At 44.8% G+C, this 12180-nt stretch overlaps 1 protein-coding gene across 1 annotated transcript, besides 1 other annotated feature; it reads right to left on the bottom strand.

The window, feature by feature from the left end:
• Window positions 1–2014: 2014 nt before the first annotated feature.
• Window positions 2015–2048: a microsatellite.
• A 2944-nt stretch (window positions 2049–4992) lies between these two features.
• On the bottom strand, window positions 4993–6885 carry TSTA_086130 (C6 transcription factor RosA-like, putative; the record flags this gene model as incomplete). Its single annotated transcript, XM_002478300.1, has 5 exons — window positions 4993–6021; window positions 6078–6114; window positions 6168–6395; window positions 6464–6695; window positions 6828–6885. The coding sequence occupies 5 exons, from the start codon at window positions 6883–6885 to the stop codon at window positions 4993–4995; spliced, it is 1584 nt and encodes a 527-aa protein (XP_002478345.1).
• Window positions 6886–12180: the final 5295 nt, after the last annotated feature.

Here is a 12180-nt window from a genome sequence, read left to right as displayed (position 1 = left end):
AATATATGACCTTCAAGACAATAGGAATATTATCTGCTTTGATATTCTTCAAGAACGACAAGCGTAGAGCTGAAAGCAAAAATGGCAGAGGGAAAGCTTGATGATTAAGGTTTCAAAGCTTTGTTTAGTAAAGGAAGGACCTGTGAATTTCCGTTTCCCGTTAGTTTTACCTGTTTTAGACTAGTCCCCAGATACGCCGTATGGTCATCACCGCCCAGCCGCCCTCAAATATAAAAGCCCATTCCCTCGCCGTTCTAACCTTCAGTTCTTCCATTTCTTCATTCGCCCTCAGTTTCTTTCGCTCAGTCGCGCCATCGATCCATTTCTTTAAGGATGTCGTATTCACTCCTATTTCTGATCGGAAATTACAGTTACGCCCTACTGCCCAGTTTCACTTCCCCCGTCTGTATACGCTGGCGATGGAGCTGATACGGCCTTCCTTCATTCCACTCCCAGAACGTGAATAGAATATGTTTTGTACTTTCTATTTTCTGAAGTTTTCTCAGAATCATCTGTTCTTTACTTGATTTCACTTGCACCGGTTGACTTCCAAGATATTGGCACATTCGATTCCCCGCTCTACGGAAGAGAGATTATATAACACTCACTTACTCTCCCAGCGGGCTTACAAGGCTGATTCTGGCTTACGCATATCTCATCTCCTGGGCACGGCCATCACTGCTGCATTGTGTTTCGCACTAGTTTTGTCGATTTCGTGTGCCGTGCTACGGTCAAATAGTCCAGCTGACGACGGCCTTACACTAGGGAGAAAACAAAGCCAATGGCATAAATGCCTCACTCGTGAGTCCTAGTTCAGGACTACGGTGTGTATTACACAGCCTCGGTGATGACTCGCTTTGGAAATTGCAACATGAGTTAGCCGGTGATTCTTGATGGTTTTATGGAAGGTAGATGACATTCTGGGACATCGGGGACTATGGCCGGAGAAGCCGTGTGATCATCTTGCTAGATGATTCGTCTTCGCTTTTAGCTGGCAATAGCTTACGAGTGCGGACACTGGAACGTAGGATTTGCAGAATTTGGAGTTGGAAAGAATAACGAGTGCCATATATACTGTATTTCTACGTGTTGAACTACCAAATATATAAATCCTCTGTCCCACCTTCACAGACAAGACTAGAAAGGCACCATCCAATCTTTCTTCTGTTGAAGGATTTTACAACCATATTGTTGATATGTTCCGTTAGATTTCCTATACCGCGCCTCTCTCCTCTTTTTGCCCCAATACGCAACCACAGTTCTCGGAAAATAAACGCTCTACAAAGCGTGGCAGAGGTATTGGGAAACAATCAAGGGCTCCCTTCAATATGTCTCTATCCAAGACGTCTCGTCTTTTACTTACAATGACTAGCCATACTCGAAAGCGGAAGACAATCTCCTAGGAAAACTCGTTCAGCTACCGCGTGTACCCGTAAATATATCTGGCTAAGAAGACGCAAAAACCGCCAAAGACAAGCAGGCGTGCATAGCTGTTCAGCTTCCCTGTTGACAGCCCGTGTGCGATTGCAAAGATGCTGGTAAGGCCAGGAAAGAAGATATTAACAATAGAGGCTTCATATGCTGGCATAATTTGGAAGGACAGAGTATCAACGTTAAAAGCATGCATAGTGAGGGTAGTTTGGAAGTAATCAAGAACTGAGGTAATTCTCAGTGGATTATTAGAACATTGTATCTGGGTTGCAAATAAGTAACTGCTTTCGCAAGTAGTTGAGGGGATGCATAGCTCTTTTTATACCTAATCAGCTACAGTTACCCATCAACCCAGGAAACAACGCTGTTCCCCATCATATTGTAATGCATGGGCATATTGACTGTCCAGACTGTTGATCATAGACTTGGAATGGTGCTTAGTCGCCTACGGAACGTCGAAGATGAGACCATCATTGAGAGCAGGCGCGCGGTACTGTCGACGAACGAATCAATCAATCAATTGACTACTGCCGAATACTGACCACGCAGCGCCTCATGGCGGACGCGATGGAGGGAGATCCGGCAACAACAACAACAACAACAACAACAACAACAACGCGTTCGGGACGCGTCGTAACACCCTCGACAAACGCCCGAGAGGACATTGGCAGTGCTGACAACACCAGTATTGCTAAAACATCTAGGAAATTAATGACTCAAGTGGAAGTGAATGCGGTAAAGAAAGCAGCAAGCATCATTGATGAGAAACAGAGCGCCAAAGACGGAAGCAAGACATGCTCAGAAAGATATGCCAGTACCTAGAAAGTACCTATCTAGGGGTCAAAGGGCTAAAAGAAACCCTTAGTAAACAAGAAAAATTGATCAAGGAACAGTCCAAAATGATCTGGGAACAGAGCAGCACAATTAACGGGCTGCAAGCCCAGCTGGATACAACCCCAAAGCCAATCTGCAGAAGAATGCAAGCAACTCCGGGAACAGGTAGAGACTATCGCGAATATCCCAGTCAAGGCAAACCAGATGCAGACTAAGCTACAGCAATCATACGTAGGTATGATCAGTAGTCAACCCGGTCACTAACAGGACGCACTACCAGGCCCTCTAGGGCCTCCTACATTTGCCAGTACATTATTCTGCACAATGGACACATCTCACGTCGGAGAAGAAGACAAAGCTAAAGCTTAGATAGCCATTGTTAGAAAGATGACCGAGAAATAAACACAGGGGAGCGAGGAAACGAGGAATTGGCAATATGCAGCAGTGGTTACGGACCCTAAGAACGCAGACCAAGTCAAGGTCATCTGCAGACATGAAGACGAGATCCAACAGGCTAAAGAAGCTGCTCAAAAGCTAAAGGTACCAGGATAGAGAGTACTACAAGACCAGCTATACCTAGTCAAGATTGACAATGCTAATCGGACAGCAGTCCTGGATGCGGGCAGGAATATCCTACCAGGGGTAGCTGAGGCCCTAGGAAAAAGGAAAAGAGAATAATGTTAACATTGCTAGGATCTCCTGGCTCAGCAAGAAGAACTCCAACAAAGCATATGGATCTATAGTAATCTATATCACGAAAACGACCAACGCCAAACGCCTAATACATAGCAATTACTTTGATATAGCAGAAGAATCTGCATACACTTATGTCTTTGGATTACGAACAGGACCAGTTCAATGGTATCACTGTCAAGAGATAGGGCAAAGGCTTTCTCTTGCAAGAAAACTCAGACCTATACTGAATGTACAAATGAGGGACACCGCCATTGTACTTGCTAGGCTGTAATCCCTAAACGTGTTCTCTATGGAGGCCCACTATAAATTGTTCAGCAAAAACTATCAAGTGCGCCTCTTATAACCTGTTGGGCTTTTGACCAACTAGACCAAAAAGCTGCGCGCATACTAGATGATCTAGTATGGATGTAAATAGCTGGCAAAGGTGATATGTGATGTGAGGTGATATTCCCAACATAACCTAATACATAAATTATTGCGCATCCTATAATTGAATGTGGGCAACAGAGATGTGGTACAATAAAGCAGCCCTACATTCACCACACAAGACTATTTTAAGAGATACAGATTACAAGCCTTTAAGCTGGGCACCTGGGCTACTACTAGATCTGATACCATGGCCCTAGGCCTAAAATCAACTTTAGACTAATCACCTCGGCTCTATTAGAGCCTAAGTCCCCTATAAGCTTGTTCACATGGAATCCAGCCAGCAATAGGTTTAAGATAGCAGCCTCAATTCCCTCCTTTGCACTCGTCCCTACGGCCCTCTAACAGAACTCCACGTCTGCCCCGTCCAGCTAAATACTTGACAATATCAGTATCTCGTCCTCGCTGGCTCCGATCGCTGCTTATCGAGCAAGCAACGTTGGCAATAATATCATCATTATTATGGGTCGGAGTATGGCTGCATGTGATGGCTCCGCTACGGTATCAACAGCGGGATACCGCGCGCCTGTTAACAAAGAATCTCATTTGTATGATATTTGTAAAGAAATCGGTGAATGGATCGTATAGAACCAGAGGGTCGATATTGTCCAGTAATAGTGATTGTAAGTATTGATAAGGAGATGATTCGATGCGTTGAATTTCTGTGTATTACTTGTCTTGTTCTCTTCTAGTTACATACGACTCAGGGGGTGAGACTATAATTAGCCTCGGAATCACTATGATAGTACAGATTCGGTTCCATCAGTTAAAGCGGCGGCTTCCCGCTGGGAAATAGTGGTGGAAATGACACCGTAAGAGGGCCTCAGTAGCGGTCATTTTCAGAGTCGATTTCACAGGTCCTCATATTCTAGTTATAACTTCTGATTGACGTGCGACGCTATTCCCAAAAGGTCATACAGCTGGGTGCAAACAATGCAAAAAAACATCACACTTGCTCATGTATTGTTTGGCAATCTTGGAATGATACCTGGTTATCAAAAGGGTACAACAGAGTAAAAGACCTTCAGAATGCTGCTATATAGAGATACGTAGTGACATTGTAGGTATGGAGGCACTTGTGTACCTGAGTATATTTTTGACCTATATATAACACAAGCGGAGAATGGAAAGCAAACATCGCACCCGGGAATATCTTAAAATGACAGCTGAAGGGTAGTCAGATAGATCTTTTTATCCAGCACAAATGCATAATACCCTTTTTGCCTTTTGTTTTCTGTTCGCCTGTTTATCCCCCATCGCCTCCCGCTCGCCAGAAACCAAACCTGTTGGAACGCCTGAAAACAAGAATCTAACACCCGTGGCAGATTTTTTCCTTATATGAATGAAATCGAAAATGATATATAAGTTCCTGAGGTATGGACATGAGTGGCGATGTGTCCGGAGGTTGTAGTGGACGAGTACCACTTGATGATCGGTATGATGTGTGCCGTGGACCATAACCCTAAAACCGCACCTTGCAGTCGTAAATCGTAATAACAATGCGATGTTTCAGACGGCAGAATGTTGATGCAGGATGGGTTATCCGGCCCTTCAATCTTGCGTGACGACATTTATCCGCATTGATAACGACACCCCATAATTCTCTCAAGTCCAAAGTTCCGGGGGCACAGAATTCGAGCCTGAGACAGACGCATCATGACTAATATTAGGATTGAATGATCCAGCATGCTCAGTCGTAGGCAGACCATGGATATAATCGTTACCATATGACGAGAAGGCAGGCGAATGCTCAATTGTTCCTGGTCGACTATAATCCGATAGCGAATCATCATAATACTCCGAGGAAGGAACAGTAGGACTTATATAAAACGACGAAAAGCTGTCACTGGATTTATATGCATGCGAAGATAAAAGAGGAGGCGGCGGGCTGGTGACTGCGTGAGCAAAGGATGAAATCGTGGTCGGTGTGTAGGGTGCGCTAGTCACGAATGATGTTGAAGGGTATTCATCGAATTGGTGATATGGACTGGGCGGGTTTGGCAATATATGATTCATGCTGTGAGTTTGTAGAGGAGGCGTCCATTGGATCGGGGTTTTGTACTCGTTCACGCTATGTCGAAGTCCATCCATCAGTGCCGTCGCGAGTTGTGCTATGTGAGATGTCTGGAATCTGGATTGTCGGGCTTGCAAAATAACATCGACATTCTCAACCAGATTCAAGGTCATACAACCAAGATATGAGCCTTCCAGACCAGGAAAGAAAGGTTCCAAGACAAGCGCCGCCGAGTAGAAATGCGCCAAAACAGCCAATGCACCCAAATCACCCTCGCCCCCTCGAAGTAATTTGGTAGGTAACCATAATATCCATGCTCGCAAAGACTGTAATCGTGCAAACGAGATTTTAGGTGACTGAAACGGTATTTCGCTGCGTACTTGTTTCATAAAGCCTATCAACTCTGTTATTGTATCGTAAAACTCTGGAATATGCTGCAAACGTTCTTGGGAGCGATGTAGATCGGCAATAGTGCTATCGATGTTTCCTATCTGGAGTGTTCCGTTGGGAGAGCTATTAGGGTCTGCTGTTAAACCTCGTATTCGTAATGCTCTCTGGTTTTCTAGAATCTGGGCGATTTCTGATGATTCTTTCCAAGATGGGTGCATCGAATCCAAAACCTATAAAAATTGCTATTAGTAAGTACTATTTTCCCGACTTGTATCACAATCCTTACAAATAATATCCCTTTTTGCAGAGTGGAAATGGAGGTCCTATAACACGAGTAAGCCATCGTGCTTATGACCAATCGCTATGGTCAACCTACCAATCAACCGCTTGCCATGACAAAACCAACGAGGCAGCAAGTATTGCGTCACAGCCTTCTCTGGAAAACGCTCCTAAAGCATCTTGCAGACCTTTCGAGGCAATATTCCGGTGGTGATGTGACAGATTTAAAGTCTCCTTGCTCCCAGTCACATATGCCATGTGTAATGCAGAAAGGGCGAGAATTGAGCTCATAACATAATCACTCATGACGGCAATAGCGAGTAGTCTATTGGAAATCCAATGATCGTTGTCAGACACAATCTATCACAAATTCTGTCAGGTTGAGTCACTAACCGTGGCATATTGGCAGACCAAACAGTCGTGTCACCAAGACCTCGGCGATGCAAGTCAATCGATAAACCGGCAATATGATAAATAAGTCGAAGGGTCGACTTTGAAAAGCGATGCCAATCATTTCGAGGGCATAGAGCAAGCTCTGGGAACGGAGGGACTCCTGTTGCTCGCCATTGCTCGATTTCAGCATCAATCCCTGGAGTCAACAGGAGGTTTGGCGGGGTAGCTGTTGCTGGTATTGAGTCATCACGAGCTGCTTGTATATCCATGTAGTCGCATCTGCAGTTATGTTTGGTACAATTGCGACTGTTTGGCATGTCCGCGATCAGCCGACGCTGGTTGCTTCTTGGATGAATATACTCACCATTGAGGAAATGTCTCGTCGCATCGTATATGCCTCCGCTTGCAAGTCCTACACCCATTACGCGACTTGGTATGGCTTTTTCGGGGTGGACCTCCTCCAGGACCAGGCATTACTCTTGATAAAAGCTGCGTTGAGGGCTGATATTGCGCAAAGTCTGTCAGAATCTTGAAGTTGGATTCGCTCAAGAACTATTTCCGAATTGGCTTAAAAGGCCCCCAACTACTTATGACTATGTGTGTCGCGATTGATATGATTATGTAAACGTTTTCGTAATCAAGTGCTGGAGGAACACAACAGATTGGAGATTTGGTGTTGATGAATCTTTGAGATCGATCAAATGTTGAAGTCTTCAGTAAAATATAATATCCTGGAGATAAGCTGTCGTTGCAGAGTACGTAAATTTAGGTTCCAGCGTCTGTCGAAGAAGGGAAAACCTCTCAGGCTGATGACTGTATGTCGGGTTCCAATTATCGTATGTTGCATATACTTGGAGAGAAAAAGGGTATGTGAACAAGGTTGGAGTTAAAAAGGTTGATGGATGCCAAGTCTGTTGAATTTGATGCGGCTGATGATAATGATGGTGGTGACGATGGATGGTCGACCCTGAAACAGAAGACAAGTGCTGAAGTTTAGCTTCCTCTCGTCCGTTCTCGTTGGCCCGGACAATTGGATATGTCAGTACTATATAGTACTAGCGACAACTATGCTATTGTACGTAGGGCCAAGGAGTTGATACCGTTGAATGGCCCGTCATGATGGAATCCGGGTCAGTTGTAGTTGCAGGTGTGCAACCAGAAATGTCTATGCGCCTGGGCGGATCAATACAGCCTTAGTGTTTACAGTTTTTCAAGGGCCGAATTGAGTATATAGTAGCCTAGCAGGACGAACATTCAGTAACTGGTCGCAAGCCCAAGATAGTACAGCCGAAATTGCTTTGGTCTACTGTCATTCGGCAGAGCGGTCCATAGTTGGCTTCTCCACAGCTAAGGCCCTTTCAGCTGTTCCAAAACCATGTGGCCTGTGTCTCGTTTGGGGCCGCTTGGCACGACGCTCCGTGGCGGAGTCGAGGTGTAGTAAGTGTGGTAATCGGCCGTCTTGTTAGGCTAAATTTTGAGTGGTTATGCATGTACCCTTGACGATTTTCAGACAATTGATGATCTTGAGTTTGAGACACGATCAGGGACCGGGATATTATTGGCCGCAAATAAGCGATACCGGGATGTTCTTTTGGAAAGGATTAGAGGTGATTGCATAAAAGACTAGTTGGTAGGTTGTAACAGGGCCGAAGAAGCGCCGCACGAAGATTCGGTGGGATCTGGGGCGAAGCCATCAAATAATAAGATAGCGACTTGTGAAGATGTCTTGGGTCTAAACGGAGTACCCTTTTTGCCCTTTTTTTTTTTTCTCTTCTCTCTAAGTTTTGCCTTCTAGTGACGGGACTGGCGGGGCCATCAAGGAAGGATCTTAAACCAAGGATAATCTTGATCGTCATTCGCCGAGCGAAGCATCGGGGGGTAGTTTCGACCCGGGCTAACGTGGTCATCATCAACAAGCCAACAGCTTTACGGCCGCATATTACGTAGTCGATGAATATGTACGACGTCTGAAACGGTTAGTGAGAATCGTGGCCCCAAGTAATCGTGCTGCCAACTTACAAATCATCAAAGGACCATCAGATTGGCCTTCTGACCAGCTAGCTGAATTGGTTCACAACTAGGCTGCAGGAGGGTGGCAGAGACCGGCCAAGCGGATGAGTCAGGAATTTCCATCTCTTTTTGCTTTCTTTTTTGCGTTATAGCATGGGTCCCCCATTTTCTCTTTTCGGGTGAGTGCTGAGTCGGAATATTTTTCGAGTGAAGAGGTCCAGACTAGTCTAGGAAAAGCAAGCGATACGGACACGTGATTGGCCAGAGTACCTTCCTTCAACGTTCGGGCGACGGATCTCGATGAGCTCCTTCCCAAATTACTGCCAAGCCACTATACTTCTTACGGCGTGCTTGGCGTGAGACTAGTCCGAATCAAGCTCAGTAAATTGGGAAAAAAGCGACCACATTGGCCTCAACTGTGCTTACCTCATCTCGGTTAGTTCCCAACTCAACTTTCTTCACGGTTGATATCCCCGTCTGAATCTCTTAGGTCTTTTGACCCTTGAGTTATGACATTTAAGTTAAGTTTCTCTTCATGCAAGACTTTTTATCTAATTCTCTGATTTGCCGGGTATAATGGGCCCATCTTATACTTTGCTAGTGCTGACTCTGGATAGCCACAAGTCGCTAATTCCAAAGCGGCCCATTATTGTAGAGGGCCCCTGATGTGAGCCGAGGGGATCGACCATGACAGAGCCTCAAATACGAAGAACAATAGAAGTGGCCAGTCCATGAGGGGCATTAAATTGTAATTGACAGAAGCCGTGGACTGTTGATCTTCGCTTTCCACGTTCCATCTCGTCACCTTGTGCATCAACTGCATAGTGTCTGCAATTGTACATAAGTACCCTTCCTAACTGGGATTAGCGTCACGCTGCGATCGCAATCGTCGAATGAAACGGGAGAAGCAGAAAAGAATAATGGAAGCGTCATGGCCGTTTAGGCTAGGAATTTGTCTTGGATTTGTTGGAACTAGTATACACTAGTCAATTATACGCAAGCTTACTTTAATTGTCCACATGCTCCGCTCAGTCCATAGAGAAAGAATGATACGTGCTGTAATACAAATACATACAGGGCCGTGTGAAGTTCCCGGAGACGCTTTTCCGTTATTTTCGCCAACTGAAGCCACCAGGATTCAGTAATGTTCTGGATTTTGAAGGATGCCTAAGGCTTGCATTGAAGCTGAGTATTCGATTCACGCAATAGGAAGGTGAAAATAGACTCGTCTGATATCTAGTTAGTCCTTATTTATGATATTAATATATATTTGTTAAGAATGCCCAAGTGACACTTGACTTTGAGCGTCATACGCTCAAAGCCATACTTGCCGCAGGGCTAGACCCATCATGCACGTTTCGAGAATGCAAGTCGTTGAACATGACTACGGAGTGCCTACTCCGTACTCCGTATATGGTATTCCGAAGAGACTCGAGAAAAAACATTCTTCTCACTGCGGTTAGTCACCTTGGAGTTAATTTTTTGAGTAATCTTGGCTTACAGACGCTCGCTTGGAGAGCGCTCTGAGCGGTTCAGTAAATATTAGGTTGCCTGAACCTTGGCTCTTTCAGGCAGGCGACTTGATTAGCCTCTTTTTCTATTAAGGCTTGGCGGCGGAGGTGCTAGGGTCGTCATCTCCAAAGATCTTGTTTCAAATGCTCGAGTCCATGGTGTAGCTTTGTACAATCTACGAAGACTTTTAGATTAGTAGCAAACTATTTACAATTGCAGATGGCAACATGTCTGGAGTACATATGAGTACATAGCTGGTGTTAGGTTAGGTGTTAGGAATATCTGACCAATTAGAAGTGCATCCGTCGGGCCCATCCGTGGCGTATTCAGCACAATTCTATTGGCTCTCAATATCAGACACAATCGGGTCTCCACAGCTCAATCTTCGCACCTGAAAACCCTAAACCAGATAAGATAAACCGATTGACCCTTGATTAAACCCCCCAATTTCGACAAGGAAAAAGCTCAGCAAGAGCGGAATTTTCCGGTATTCCTCTCTTGTACAAGCCTCCTCCTCCCGTCCCAAGCCTCAAGCCTCAAAGGTCCTTCGCAGAGTTTAGGGACTTTTAGTGGTCGCTCGTCTGCATGAGAGCGAGAGCGAGAACGAGCAAGTGCACGCTCTCTGCAGGTCTAGCGCACAATCACGGCTGAAATTGCCTCATGAGGAGACACGCTTCTCGGCGTTTGCTCACATTCTTTTTAACCTTGTCAATGAAATTGTCATACAATACGGAGTATCATAATCAGTCTTTACTCGCGTCGGTTACTGCAAGCTTATTCTTCTCTTCTTGTTTCAGGGTAGGTAATCAACTGCAGGGCAGGAATTGGAGCCTGAAATGTGTCCCCCAACCTTCGAGGGCAGGCCACATAATGAAACAACTGCTACCATTTTCCATGGTCATAATATGAGTAACCAACAGACTGTGCTCAATCTCAGCCGTGGTTCGTCTTGTCTACCTATATTTTTAGCCTCCTAGCTCAGGCTTCTGATTATATCATCGTTAGACCTACCTATTCAGGCAATCGGTCGAAACGGCTGATAATTGGATTCTCTGAAGCATGAAGGTATCTAAGCGTCGATCACCTCCTATCATATCATGTACATACGTACGTATGTATACTCTGTCTTGTTTGAGTTTGTCTTGAGCCTCGACTTTGATTTCTTGAGTAGGTTTGTTAGTGGAACTTTATACCAAAGTAACAATCTATTTGGTGTTTTTTCTTTCCGCGCCAAAACCGTCCGTAAGTTGAATGTTGAGGTCGATCACCGATGATTGATTTGGGGAATGTCAACATCCTCGTCTTACGTAACGTACTCCTTGATCTCTGTGAGTAAGCGGGCTGTGGGTTGGATGTTTCAACCTGGAAATATCTCCCTGTTAAACTTTGAATAGACGAGCCGGCCAGAGGTACACATGATTGATTGGATTGACAAATATAGCTTAAATCAAAAGAAAAGCTTGCTTCCAACGGAGGTCCATTTTCCTCAATGGCTGACTGTTCTGTTTTCGATTCATCTCATATCATACGTACTCCCGAGGTCTTTTCTCTACGAGTAAGCAGGTGGTGGTTTGAGTCTGTGTGGTGGTCTGGAAATTAATATCTCCATATTAACTCTTGGTGGATGATAGACGTCATGGAGCTGACAAATATAACAAGTCAATAAAAAAAAATCCTAATCCCAGAGCTCCTTTCTCCTCAATAATCTATTGTTCTGTTTCAAATGATTCCCTATCATAGACCAAGCTGGTTCCTCGGCATATTTCACATCGAACACATGGTCAGTCTGTGTAACACCGGTGAAAGACATACTATTCAAGCATGCTTGAATGAAATGACATCCAATACTGAACACAGTATGGTCACACAAGACAAGGAAAGCCAAAGAAAGGATGCAGTTTGCTACGTAGGGCCATCCTTACTACTGTACAAGTCTGCATCCTGCTACGTATTTATTTCCCTCTTATTTCTATTGTTCAAGGTATGTCTGTGTAACCCCAATGAATCCGATTCGAACCACGCAGCGTATGTATGTCAGATGTTACATGCATAACACCAATACAGGAAGAACACACCCTTCCATATCCCTATCATGCTGAAGCGAATATTCAATAGACCGAAAGAAAACGGGATTGTATCGGCAAGTCCGTTCGTTGAATTGAATCACCTTCTCCATTAGGATGATGCTCCGATTG

This window comes from Talaromyces stipitatus, genomic scaffold (genome assembly GCF_000003125.1).
Source record: "Talaromyces stipitatus ATCC 10500 scf_1105507295527 genomic scaffold, whole genome shotgun sequence".
NCBI lineage: Eukaryota > Fungi > Ascomycota > Eurotiomycetes > Eurotiales > Trichocomaceae > Talaromyces > Talaromyces stipitatus.
Note: the sequence above shows the minus strand (reverse complement) of the source record. Positions and strands in the feature narration are given on the sequence as shown.